The sequence below is a fragment of the Cyprinodon tularosa genome, unplaced genomic scaffold (assembly GCF_016077235.1).
Source record: "Cyprinodon tularosa strain WSP-4 unplaced genomic scaffold, ASM1607723v1 ctg199, whole genome shotgun sequence".
NCBI classification, from domain to species: Eukaryota; Metazoa; Chordata; class Actinopteri; order Cyprinodontiformes; family Cyprinodontidae; genus Cyprinodon; species Cyprinodon tularosa.
The window spans coordinates 2,074,729-2,088,640 of NW_024038729.1; the positions used below are offsets into that span (position 1 = coordinate 2,074,729).

At 40.7% G+C, this 13,912-nt stretch overlaps 1 protein-coding gene across 2 annotated transcripts in view; it reads left to right on the forward strand.

Moving 5' to 3' along the window:
- The window catches only part of btaf1 (BTAF1 RNA polymerase II, B-TFIID transcription factor-associated), a 32,032-nt gene that overhangs the window by 15,798 nt on the left and 2,322 nt on the right, over positions 1-13,912 (forward strand). Inside the window, exons 17-36 of one of the 2 annotated variants that reach the window (XM_038284090.1) lie at positions 472-614; positions 706-880; positions 977-1,180; positions 2,353-2,773; positions 2,879-3,063; positions 3,146-3,302; positions 4,330-4,439; positions 4,563-4,764; positions 4,893-5,041; positions 5,190-5,342; positions 7,484-7,605; positions 8,070-8,237; positions 8,359-8,436; positions 8,510-8,639; positions 8,711-8,852; positions 9,015-9,145; positions 9,718-9,840; positions 11,303-11,455; positions 11,539-11,789; positions 13,224-13,402. In XM_038284090.1, coding sequence (XP_038140018.1) covers positions 472-614; positions 706-880; positions 977-1,180; positions 2,353-2,773; positions 2,879-3,063; positions 3,146-3,302; positions 4,330-4,439; positions 4,563-4,764; positions 4,893-5,041; positions 5,190-5,342; positions 7,484-7,605; positions 8,070-8,237; positions 8,359-8,436; positions 8,510-8,639; positions 8,711-8,852; positions 9,015-9,145; positions 9,718-9,840; positions 11,303-11,455; positions 11,539-11,789; positions 13,224-13,266 — 3,240 coding nt within the window. In that variant the 3' untranslated portion in view covers positions 13,267-13,402. Of the gene's footprint in view, positions 1-471; positions 615-705; positions 881-976; positions 1,181-2,352; positions 2,774-2,878; positions 3,064-3,145; positions 3,303-4,329; positions 4,440-4,562; positions 4,765-4,892; positions 5,042-5,189; positions 5,343-7,483; positions 7,606-8,069; positions 8,238-8,358; positions 8,437-8,509; positions 8,640-8,710; positions 8,853-9,014; positions 9,146-9,717; positions 9,841-11,302; positions 11,456-11,538; positions 11,790-13,223; positions 13,421-13,912 lie in introns of those variants that run through there. The other variant, XM_038284089.1, reaches the window with a different exon arrangement.

Here is a 13,912-nt window from a genome sequence, read left to right on the forward strand (position 1 = left end):
AAGCTAAATCCTTTTAATGATGATTGATGTGATCATTGTGCTGCCTCCACCAAGGAGGTTATGTTTTTGGGATAGTTTGTCTGTCTGTACGATAGCTTGAAAATTATGAATGAATTTTAATGGAATTTTTTAGTAGAGGTGTGCTTCATGCCAAGGAACAATTTATTACATTTTCGTGACGATCCAGATCATAATCTGGATACAGGATATTTTTTTAAAGGATTCTTTCACATTGAGATAGAGTGACTCTTTAGCTTCAGCGCCGGACTCCAGAAGTCATGATCCAAATGTGCGAGTTTTAACTATAGGTGTAGGTCACAGTACGAGACTAAATCTGCTGCTTGGAGAAGGTCTGGGCTCTCAGAGCCGTTCTAGTTTATTTTAAATTAGAAAAGGAACAATAAAGTATCATTGTTCATATTTGGCCATTTTTGTTTTATATTAAAGTTTGCTTGTATATCTATACTTTAGGATAAGACTGGTTCAAAGGCACGTCAAGGAGCCATGCAAGTGAAGGAGACGGTTCAGCAGTATATAGCTGGGGCTGAGACTGTAGCAGATGATCCGCTGACCAGGGATTATGTGGTTTTCCGCGCCAGACTCATGGCCGCCAAGTAGGTTCTGAAAGCCATATTTGTTTACCTGTTTAACCTTTACAGGTTTCACTAGAAAATTTTTTCTAATTTTTCTTTATTTTAATAACAGATTACTGGGAGCTCTGTGTAGGTGCATCTGTGACCCTCAGCTTAATGCTGCATCCCAGGAGATGAGACCAGCTGAATCTTTGGGCCAGCTGTTGCTCTTTCACCTCAACTCCAAATCAGCCCTGCAGCGGATAGCTGTGGCTCTGGTTCTTTGTGAGTGGGCGGCACTTCAGAAGGTTAATATGAGGCATTTCAGACCGGAACAGATTTGATTTATCCACAGAGCAGCGTTGGGCATTAATGGCCTAAACGACATGTTTGAATCTATTTAGGATTGCTTCATGGTGTTGTCGATGGTGCAGCCCCGGCTTCTGGCTGTCCTCACGGAGCAGTTGTACTACGATGAGATTGCAATCCCCTTCACACGCATGCAGAATGAATGCAAACAGCTAATTTCTTTGCTTGCTGAAGTACATGTAGACCTCCACGATCGCCTCAACTGCAGCGTTTTCACTATCGACCAAGCCAACGAACTGGTAATCCTACATTTAACACATCTTCCTCAAAACCAACCAAATCACAAAGAGTTCTCTAGCAGTGGGAGAACAATAAGTTCCCCATTTTGGATAAATCACCCTTTTACCCTGTGCCTGAAAACTACAACAATCGATACTCATTTAGAGAAACTAAAATACCTGAAGGCTCTTATCTATTGATGAGACAGTTCTTTAATGCTTTTCTGACAGATTTTCAATCCCAGCACTCTTTGCACAGCGTTTATCAGATGGGGCCCTGTGAAAATCCCCATCAAGGAAATCATAGGGCCCTAAACAGTTAATTATTATCCATCTCCTTTAGACTAGAATAGTTTGTCTGGTTTTGGGCTAATTGCTTCAGATCTTAACTGACTATTCTGTGTCTTTTTAAGTCCTAAAAAAATCTTGGTAAATAAAGACCACATGTGGGGTTCCTCAAGGCTTCCTTCTTTGGCCACTGGTTCCACATAAAGGGAAAAAAATTATATATTTGCTGAAAACACATCTTTAAATTTCTGTTGCAGTAAGTCACTGGTACTTTTTCAGTGTTTCAGAAGATCAGTACGTTTACGGTTCATAATTTTCCAGCTTAATGCATAGAGATCAAACCACATTAGAAATCTTTGTGTCGTCATAGGTTAGGGTTTGAATTTGAACAGCACTTCTAAATGAGTTTACCACCGAGTTATAAACACTTTATGATTAATTAATGAATTTCCCATTTTTACCCAGCTCACTCGTAATGCTGCTTGCAGGATCTGAATCAACACAAAGCAGTCTGATCATATCACAACAGTCCTTTAGTTTCTTGCTGTGTTGCATGTTGGGTATTCACAACCTGCCTAATTGGTCAGAATCATGTTTTCTATATAATCACAGCAGCAGGTTGTTTCTTCGCTTCACAGCTCTGGAACAAACTCCATGAAAATAAGATGTTTGGAGACTGCTGGTTCCTTTAAATTAACATAAATAAATAAAAAAAAATACTGAACATTCCCTGTTATATAGGTTTAGTTCTATTCTTATTTTGTACCATGATCTCGCCATTTATCAGTTTTGGTTTTTATGATAAGAGCTTTGGATATCTTGTAAACTTTCAGTAAAAAAAAGAGTATTTAATTATTAGAGGTTTCTACTTGGGAGAGAGAACCTAAAATTGTCTTGTTGCCTAGGTAACGACCGTCTTCACTGAGACGACCGCTGCTCTGAATGTGAAGTCCAAACAGTGGCTAGCACTGGAAAGTAAACGGCAGCAAGCTCAGTCTACGGTGATGGAGACGAACTCAGAATGGCAGCAGCTGCATCTACGGGTCCACATGTTTACCGCCTGCGCCGTCATCAACCTTGAAGTGCTTCCAGACAAACTCAACCCTCTGGTGAGGCCCCTTATGGAGACTGTGAAGAAAGAGGAGAACACCCTGATCCAAAGTTACGCCGCTTCGTTCATAGCCAAGCTGCTGCAGCAGTGTGCCAGCCGCTCGCCGTGCCCCAACCCTAAAATCATCAAAAACCTGTGCGCTTCAGCATGCATGGACCCCTCCACTACTCCCTCCTCCGCCTGTCCTGTACCCACAGCACAGGAACCTGCTAAAGGTGGGTAGCATGTTTCAGAAAAATGTTGATGCTCTTCTCAATAACTTGATAGGAATTGTATCATCAAACCATTTTTGGCTGAAATTTTTTCTTTTTGTTTTTTAGGAGGTGGGCTGGAAAAAGACTGTTTGCATCACATAGTTGACAAAACCCAAGGAATCATCACCCTGTACCGCCACCAACGGGCTGCTTTTGCAATCACAAGTAAAAGGGGTCCAACCCCAAAAGCCCCAAAGACCCCAGCGACGGAGCTTCCTCCTGGCAGCATGATGAGCCCCGATAACAATGAGGTAGAGCGAGCCCCTCAGTGGCACCCTGAAACTGAGCACATATCAGCAGCGCCTCTCATTCTGTTTTGCTTTTCTTCTAAAGAGCAAGAAGCAGTTTCTCGTTCAAAGAAGAGGAGCGGAGTTTGCCCTAACGACCATTGCCAGGCACTTTGGGGCAAACCTCAACAAGAGTCTGCCGTACCTGTGGGACAACACGGTGGGACCACTGAAGGCGGTGGCCATGGAAAACCTGAGCATCGGTGTGTTGGGTTACCAGAATTCAACCTTTCATATACAATTAGGCCAATTGTTTAACTTTGTCACTGATAACACCACAGCATTCTCTTTCTATAATTAATTGTATGTGATAAAACGACACAAAGTAAAGAGAAGGAAAAGAAACAATTTGTCTTTTAAGATATTTTATGACATTTTGCTTCAATTAAACCTGCAAATGGTTTGGAGTGCGATTAACAGCTCTACACATCTTCAGGCAGATGGACATTTTAGCTTATTTTCAAATTTGAGTATTTATTAAGCCTTTGCTTTGAATTGACCTTTTATACAAATGTGCATCAATTGAACTCAACATGGCGGAAGGTTTAGGGTTGCTCTCCTGCTCAAAGTGATCCTCATCCCCGTCCTAAGTCTTCTACAACAGCTTTAGCAAGTTTTTAACTCTGTCCACCTTCCCATCAACTATGACTTGCATCCCGCAGCATGATGCTGTCCCCACCATACTTTTCTATAAGGATGGAGGTTTTCTGGAAAATCTAGTGTTTAGAAGTTTAGATCTTTTGTGGATCATGTTAGGTTCAAAAATGCAGGAAAGAGATTTTCAGCAGCTCCTGCAGGAGGGGAGAGAGCCACAACCCAACTTTCCAACTCTCTCTTGGACCCCCCCGCCCCCGCAGAGCCTTTTTATTAACAAATGGGACGGGCTGCAAAACAGAGTATTCTTCTGACAAAACAATTCATCAGGTCATAGGACAGAATGCCCCTCTGATTGAATCGCAAAAAAGAGTGGAGCATCTAATTTCTTCAAATTTTTATATGCACACACATTAACTTTATAATCCTCATTGAATAAACTTAACAAATCTGACTTGGATTTTACAGATAGACCAACAGTCGCATGTCTAGATCATATAGCTTAAATGAATTATAAAAAATAGGATAACATTTTAGTTTTTGTCTTAAGCTTTAAGTTGTATCTTCAGATAATTTTTATTTTTTTATCATTAGTCATCCCCCTGAGCCACTGTGGGTTTCTTGTGTGGGTTTTAGACAGGCAGGCACAGCTGGAGAAAGGCGATGCTGCAGCTCAGGAATTGGTCAACTCTCTGCAAGTTTTGGAAGTCATGGCTGGAGCCATGGCTGCTGAACTACGACCTTTGGTAAGATAGATGAATTAAAAAAAAAACAAAAAAAACAGTTTAGCTCTTCTCAGATTCAGATGGTTCTAATATGTCGATTTTTGACACAAATCTTTGTCATCTGTTTTTCTTTTTTCCTCCTAGTTACTGGAACACCTACCTCATTTGTTCACCTGCCTGCAGCACCCGTACACAGCCGTGCGGCACATGGCTGCTCGCTGTGTCGGTGTGCTCAGTAGGATAGCCACCCTGGAGACCATGAACAGTTTCCTGGAGTGTGTCCTCCATTGGTTAGCTGCTATTGATGACTGCACAAAGCAGGAAGGGGCCATTGAAGCCTTGGCTTGTATCCTTCAGCCTAACCTTCAAGTTCTGTCACTGGTTTTTGTTCTGCTGCATTATCTACGCTGATGCTACTATTAAACATGGAGTCGTTTCCTCAGCATGTTCCTACCCTTAATGAAAATGGTCCAGGTGTCATGGAGCAGCTGGATGTTGATATTGTTCCCTACATCGTGCTGCTGGTTGTACCCGTGCTGGGCCGAATGAGTGACCCCACTGATAGTATCCGTTTTATGGCCACTCAGTGCTTTGCTACTTTGATCCGCCTGCTGCCACTAGAGGTATGATTTCTTCAAATATGAAAAAAAGAAATTTGCCCTTAATTCCTTTTAACCTGATTTCCTTGATAGAATTTCAGGCTTCAAAATATCTCAACAGAAGATCTTACTGTTGAATTTATTTCTTTTCTATCTTCTGATCCATCTATAGGCAGGTATATCAGACCCACCGGCCATGTCTGCTGATTTGGTCCAGCAGAAGGTAAGAGAGCGTCAGTTCCTGGAGCAGCTGCTGGATGGCAGGAAGCTGGAGAACTATAAGATCCCCGTGCCCATTAAAGCGGAGCTCAGGAAGTACCAGCAGGTGCGTTGGTTTGCATGCTTGAGCAGCTGATGAAAAAACTCTACCTTAGAAATTAATGCAGAATGATTTATGTTTTTCTTTTTTTAATGGTCTTGAATATATGTTTATTGTGGCTGCTACAGATTTCATAAAGAAAAAAGTAAAATATTAATGTCCTGGTTTTAGGAGATGAACATGAGAACTGGTAACCAACTAGTCTTTGGTTAGTAGTTTGTATCTAAAGTTTCCCTGGTCCCCAGAGCTCTGATCATCACCTCAGAGTTCAGTTTTACATGAACCTTACTGATCAAAAGCGGCCTCAGCTTTGTTTGGCTTAGTTTAGCCTCCAGCAACGCTAGCATGGTCAGAGATGTTACTATGGAGACGGTCAAACAAGATTACCACAGACTCGTTCTCGTTATGACGCTGCAAGTATATCAAGTTTGTAGCTAAGGATCCTGGTCTTTAGATGAAGAGGGAAGAAAAGGTGATTCACACGTACAGAGGAGAAAAATGTTTAACACAAAATGGAAAATCATTACCCCTAAAAATGTATATTTAGACTGTGCATTTCTGTAGTTTACTACACTTTTACCTTTTATTAAACCAATGGTTCACCAGTTTTGTTTGCAAAACATTTGCCCACCTGTGCAATGTTCGCAAAAAAAAAAAAAGAATCACTCAAATTTACTTTAAAATCACCGACATTCATTGAAAACGACCCAGAAGCGTTGCCGCCGCCATTTTTGTTGTTTTGTACACATTCTCGCGTGATTTGAAAAAGCCGGGTGATTTTCCGCCAGATGGCGTGATTTTTGTCCACCTAGCGGTAATTTTGATGTAGTTACCAAAACGACAAACAAGCTAGAAAGCGCTGTTGCACCTGTTTTTCTGTATCATTTTATTCGCATAATCACTAAAAAATCACGTACATTAGAAGAAAACGACCCAAAAGCGTTGTCGGCGCCATCTTTGTTGTTTTGTACACATTCTCGCGTGATTTGCAAAAGGCGAGTGATTTGAAAAAGCCGCGCGAAGCAGACACATTTTTTTTCCGACTTGGCAGGCTAAAAAACAACAACAACAAGCTAAAAAAGTACAGTAACACGCACACCACCTATTTCACCCCCCACCCACTTGGCATCGGAGATCCTCTTTACCCACCACCCATCCTCATCCATTCACTAAACATCCAAAAAACATTTAAACAAACATGTTTCATTGATATATATACAAAAAATGATTATTAGGAACTATATTTATCAAACATTTTACTGGGCAAGTAAAAATTGTTTCTGGGCAAATGAAATGTAAAAGGCAAGTGGTAAAAGTCCTTAACGTCAACCCCTGAAAGATTATTTATAAATTAAAATTTTAAATAAATGTCACAGTGTTGAAATGAATAATTATCAAATATGCTTTCAAATCTCACTGGAAAAAGCAAAAAAAAAAAGCAGGAATAGCATCTACCTTAAGGGTTCTTCTTCTTTACAGTATCAGCAAATTTAGACATTTCTTGTTCGAGGCCGGTGGCCCTAAAATCTTCACAGCTGGCATCACTGTCAGACCTCATTAGTTTTACAACTTTGTTCAAGGCTGCGCTTCGTTTCAGAAAAGTCGCACAAACATCAGGTGTCACAATATTGCTGTTTTACTGTATTTTCACTGTTTCTAAGCGACGTTTGTACAATCAATGATCCTGGAGTCTCTTTTGTTATTTCTGGTCGACTTTCGTCCGTCAAATTGTCACAATTGTCTTTTTATTAAAATTTTGATCACCAATATATGGAAAACTCCCCAATTTGTTTTTATTTTGCATTTGTTTTTCTCTCAATTTTTCATTTGATGGAAAAATCTTGTCATTTTTTCACCTTTGAAGCTAAGCCTCCTTGTTGAGGCTGCAGTGAGGTTTCTGTCCTCATCGTTTTTCAATCTATAATATCAGTTATGTATTAAAAAACAAATTTCTTTTTGTGTTTGTGTGTTTTATAGATGTATTTAGGGTTTGATTAATAGTTATAAAGGCTTTTCACCTCTGATCTTACATTTGAAGTTACTGATTTAAATGAATGAGAGGTGTGTTGAAGCACATTGCCCCTGTAGATGACATCACAGGGGCAACGTTTGATGTTATAAGTTAACCGTGCCCTTATGCCCTGCAGGATGGGGTGAACTGGCTGGCTTTCCTCAACAAATACAAACTGCATGGGATCCTTTGTGACGATATGGGTCTGGGGAAGACGCTGCAGTCCATCTGCATTCTGGCTGGAGATCACTACCTCAGGTAAGCAAAGAGCCCTTTCCCTTTTAAAGCGTTTATACTTCCACATCTTTCCTTCAGGCTCATTTATAGCCGCCACACATGCTACTGTTTTTTTTTGTTTAGGTTAACATCTTTGGGCAGGGCATCGACTTTACGATAAATTGCGTTTTTAACGCACCTGATTCAGATGAAAGCAGCTCAGACAAAGCCTGTAAATCAGCCATAGACTGAAATCAGTTTTGCTGCAGCAGGGATGTAACTAAAACATGCTGAAGTTGAACACCCCTATGTTCAGGCTTTTTTGTCTCTAGGAACACGGACATAAATAAAAATAAAAGTTATGTTTAAGAATATTTGAATTATTCTGTGAATTTCCTACTAGAGATTTTGTTTTTCATTGAGGTCACCTTATGGTCCTTATAAATGTTTTCATCTGTCTTTAGAGTTCTGTTTTAAATGGATGCTTAATGTGAATTTTTATTCAGGGGTCAGGAATATGCCAAGACTAAGGCAGCTGATTGCAGCCCCCTGCCCTCCCTGGTGGTGTGCCCCCCCACGCTAACAGGCCACTGGGTGGATGAGGTGGCAAAGTTCTGCACAAAAGAGTACCTCAACCCGCTGCACTACACTGGGCCTCCCACGGAGCGAATGCGGTGAGAATTAGGCCGTTAGCTGCAGGAGTCTGACTCAAGCCTGGCCTTCAGGACGGAATAAGAAAAAATGTTCTTTACTGACTCACTCAACACTCACATGACGGGGGGGTTTGTTTTTCAGGCTGCAGCATCAGGTGAAAAAACACAACCTTGTTGTTGCTTCTTATGATGTGGTGCGGAATGACATAGACTTCTTTAAGTGAGTAATCCTCTAAATCCTTGTGTTTTGTAATAAACTGTTTTCCTTATAATCAAAATTTGGTCTTTTGCAGAAATATCAAATTTAATTACTGTATCCTGGATGAGGGTCATGTGATCAAGAATGGGAAAACCAAACTGTCCAAAGCCATTAAACAGCTAGCTGCTAACTTCCGCGTCATCTTATCTGGAACGCCCATCCAGGTGAGTCCTCAAAGGACGGCTTGAATCGCTCTGTAGCTTAGCAGCGCATAAAACCTGTTCTTCGATTTCAGAACAACGTCTTGGAGCTCTGGTCATTGTTTGACTTCCTGATGCCGGGCTTCCTTGGGACAGAACGGCAGTTTGCCGCCCGGTACGGGAAACCGATCCTGGCCAGCCGGGACGCCAAAAGCTCATCTCGAGAACAGGAGGCGGGTAAGTGAACGTTCCAGGAAGGGGGATGGAAACGCATCCATAGTTTTAGGCTTTATTTGCTTTCCTCTGGTCGAAATCTTTCCCTCCGTAGAATGTCTACTTAAAAATGCAACTTTGACCTTCTGTTTTTTTAGTTTGAATCAGGCATGTTTGTTCTTTTAGGCGTCCTCGCCATGGAAGCGCTACATCGGCAGGTTTTGCCTTTCCTTCTGAGGAGGATGAAGGAGGATGTACTCCAAGATCTTCCTCCTAAAATAATTCAGGACTATTACTGCACTCTTAGCCCCCTGCAGGTACTTCGACTCACTAACTTGTCGTCTACTGTTATTTGGAATTTAAAGGTTTTTGTTCTATTTCTTTCTGTATAATCTAAGATCAGCTGGAATGCATTAGATTATCTGTGAGTTTGGGGACACCTTCTGGTCAGGCTGGAAATTACATCCCCTTTTAATGGGGGATTAAAAAGCTGCATTGGCATGTAAACCTGGGTATTTTTTTAGAGGTGCAATTTTATCAGATTTGAGTCTTTTGAGGGGAATAAAAATCAGGAAACAGCTGGAAGCAGAACATGAGAATAATGAAGGTAACGGTTCTTCTAAAGCTTGTTTCTGAGAGTTAAAGATGTTTTAATCACACCTCCTTTAGAGAATAGGATCACCAACGGCCCATGATTGATTGATTTAAATATTAAACTTAAACTTCTCTATCAATGTGGTCCAGTTTGAGAACAGTGCTGTTCATCATACATGAAGATGGGTCATTATAAATTAGGTGGATCTGTTGTGTTAAACATAAAAAGTCACAATTCTTACATTTTTAAAAAATGATCTGTGAAAGAATAACCCAGAAAACTCTCTGTTTGCAGGTTCAGCTTTACGAAGACTTTGCAAAGTCTCGAGCAAAGGTCAACGTGGAGGACAGCATCTCTGTGGCGTCCAATGAAGAGGAGGAGAAACCCAAACTGAAGGCCACGGGTCACGTCTTCCAGGTGAAAAATGTTTTATTTTTTACTTGCTTTATGCAAACAAACTCTATTAAGACCCAGAAAGCAGATCTTTAGTTAGCAGTGACTGTGGAACAGGAAATACTGCAGTCTGTGTCCCTGAGCTGTAATGAGTGTCTGACGTTAAATTATTTCCTCAGAACTTGAATGTAGATTAAAAGGTTTATTTCTCATTGATTTCTCTGCAAACAGAAGTCTTCATACTTTAAACCTAATTATCTTTTTGCAAAAAGCTGTTTAGGGTTAGTGGTTAGAGGAGTTGTTAGCGTAGTGTGCTTGTACTCTGAATAGGAAGAAGGTACCCGGTTCGATCCCCACAGCCTCCACTCTGGGTCACTGAGCAAAACCCTTAACCTCACACTGCTCCCCGGGCGCCGCACAATGGCAGCCCTCTGCTCCCCAAGGGGAGGGGTTAAATGCAGAGATAAATTTCTCTCAATGTGAGATCAATGAAGTTCAATTATTATTATTATTATTATTATTACAGGAAGGTTTGAGTAAAACCTGGGGGGACAGGGTTCGATGTTAACCATCGCCCGATCGCCCGGGACAAGTAGTTTTTATTGTCGGTAGAGTACAAATTTAATTGGATTTGCCCGAATTACAAAAAAAAAACATTTAAAAAACAAACATGTTTCATTGATATATATACAAAAATGAATATTAGCAACTATATTTATCAGACATTATGCTGGGCAAGTAAAAATTGTTTCTGGGCAAATGAAATGTGAAAGTCACTTGCCTGAAGGGAAGGAATGATTACTGTATGTTTTTATTTTTTTATTCATTTGGATGGAAAGTGTTTCAAATATGAACAGATATGGCCAATAAAGAATATATATCCTTCAGTCTCCATTTTTCTTAGACAAAAACTAAAACTTTACATCATTTATAAGAGACTAAATGGGAAAATATAACTTATTATTTTATGGCGGGTCTGTTTGCATTATGCGAGCCCTGATTAACCCTTTTTTCGTCCATTTCTGATAACTTGGGTGTAAACACCACTTTGCAAAATCATTAGATTAAATGTTTTCAAGCTGATGTGCTTGAAATGTTAGGTACTGTAAGTTAATTAAAAAATAAAGGGTAAAAGCTTAATAAGCCAAGTATAAAGTTAGAAAGCTAATTTAAAGTTTTTTCACTTCCCTTTTATCGGCATTAATGGTTGCTGTGAAGAAAAGGTGTTTTCCTTATAGAAGCTTGCTTTAGTATTTTAATAACATATGGAAAATGTTTTTGTATTTATATTGACTTTTATAAATATATAATTATGTGCCATTAGAATACTTTTTCTTTCTTTTTTATTATAAAAGAAATAACGTCTTGTTCTGTCCTCCATTAACACACTTTGACTTGAAATGTTGAATTTCTAAGTAATCTGAGTGCCCTATAAAGGGTTAAGGGTTGTGTTTGTTCTTTAATGAGTTTGTCGTCTTTTCTTCAGGCGCTGCAGTACCTCCGTAAGCTCTGCAACCATCCAAACTTGGTTCTGACTCCTCAGCATCCAGAGTACAAGCGCATCACAGAGCAGCTGGCGTCTCAAAACTCCAATTTACGTGACATTCAGCACGCGCCCAAACTCTCTGCTCTCAAACAGGTGACACGCCGGGACGTATGTCTGTTTAAGTCTCTGCTAATGGATCATCGGGTTAGGCTGTCTAACATATGGTTGGTCTGCAGCTACTGTTGGATTGTGGTCTTGGCGGTGGTGGAGGATCAGAAGGAGGGACGGAGGCTGTGGTGGCTCAGCACCGGGTGCTGATTTTCTGTCAGCTGAAGAGCATGCTGGACATCGTTGAGCACGACCTGCTGAAACCCAAACTGCCGACGGTGACCTACCTTAGGCTGGACGGCAGCGTGCCCGCTGGCCAGCGTCACTCCATCGTCTCCAGGTACAGGAATCCTTTTCAAGTTTCCATGATGGGTTTAGGGTAGGGCTGCAACTAACGATTATTTTAAAAATCGATGAATCGGACGATTATTTTTTCGATTAATCGATGAATCGGACGATTATTTTTTCGATTAATCGATGAATCGGACAAAAAATATTTTTTATATTAACCTCTTTATTCCAAAATAAACATTTTAGACGGAACAAACAAGCACACAAGTACAGGTTGCTCATTAACTGTACTGGTGCAATATGAAAAATAAATGTTTGTGTTAAAACTACGCAAACTTACATGAGAAATGTAGCTGTACATCCACAAAATATAGGGTACTTTGTTTCATAAAGCGCAAAAAAAGACATTTTTGTTTTTAAAAGCCCCTAAGGGGTTCAAACAATAGGCCCCCCCATTTCAACAAATTAGTTTTTTTAGACTAGAAGAGTTCTGCCTTTTAAGACAGGAAAGTATAGCAGTTAAAGTTGCTACTTGAGAAAATACTGAACCATAGAGATAAAAATAGCCCTGTGATTCAAATTATAAATTGTATTTGGAATAAAAATGAGAGAACTAGGGGTGCTAAAAAACACATCCTCCAAAGACAGATATTCACATGGGAATGTGGCAGATAATTAATTGACATATTACTGATCTTGCTGGATTTTATTCTGCTTTACTTCCATAAATTGCAGGATCTTCTTTACTTTATCTTTGCCAGAAGATTTAAACTTTAAAAGCCTTGCCCTCATAATTTGCAAGTTAATTTATTTATAAAGTAAATGTAAACGCTGCTTAAGCTAATTCAAATGAAATTAAAAGTAAAATAAGTAGCCAACCTTATCACTGTCTGTAACCTACTAACAAGGTAAGGAAAACATCAGATGAGCTACCTGAGAAACTAACGTTACGTTTCCCCACTTTAAAACCAAACAAACATGGTGGTTCCGTGCCATGTTAATTTCTTTTGAAAAAAGTTGCATGTTATCACTTTTTTCGCTTTACAAAGCGCAGGCTATTTTAATTATTGTGATCAATTTGCGCCGTCAATCCCGGTGCATGCGCGCTTCATTTGCAGTCTGGACGCTGAGGCTCTGACTGCAGCGCTGAGAGGGACTCCTGCGGGAGTGGGGGGAGGCGCCCCACGGCAGAGTAGGAACGTTACATGCTTTCACGTAAGAGTCTCCAAAATCGCCAGTGAAACCGAAAAAAGTCGCCAGATTTGTCGCTAGTCGCTTTTTTGAAAAATAGTCGCTGGAGGGGTCTGAAAAGTCGCTGAGTTGGCAACACTGCACCTGCAGAGCTGACTCGCTCTGCCATTTTTTTTTTCTTCCTCTTTCAGTCAAGAGGCAGTGATGACGGCGTGGCGGATGACGCAATAATCGCGCGACACAACTAATCGATGATGAAATTCGTTGCCAACGCTTTTAAAAGTCGATTTTTATCGATTTTATCGATTCGTTGTTGCAGCCCTAGTTTAGGGCAAAGCTGGAAGACTGATATTCTTTTTGTTCCTCAGGTTTAACAACGACCCCTCCATTGACGTGCTGCTACTGACCACCCATGTTGGTGGTCTGGGTTTGAACCTCACGGGAGCCGATACTGTGGTGTTTGTGGAGCATGACTGGAACCCCATGAGGGACCTGCAGGCTATGGATCGCGCTCATAGAATAGGACAGGTACTGCTTCTCTACTTTACAGATACACGCCTAAGATCTCTAATGCTACATTCTAGGGGTGTAAATAATAATAGTTTTGTATCGATGCATCGATCCAACAGCCGACGATCCGATGCATCGATACGTCCGCAAGAGAATCGATTTATGTTTTTTTTTTTTTTTTTTTTTTCCCTCCGGTCTATTTTTATCCATTTGCTCCTGGACGTAATTCTCCCTCCCGTGCTGCGGTGGCGCTAAACCTATACTGCCCTCCTACTTCGCTTCCTGGTTATACTCCTGCAGCAGTTTCACAGTGAGCTTGACACAGACATTTTTAATTTATGCTCAATATTGAAGCGTGGTCTGTGCTACACGCTGTGGGTCTAGATACGGCCGAGGCAGCGCTGAAGTGGGGGGCGAGTTTAGACCAATGACGGAGGGACATGAGGGCCAAAAAGAACGGAGATCCAGGTGGAAAAAGGGTCCCAGGGTTCTCACGCACCTCGCTTTTCT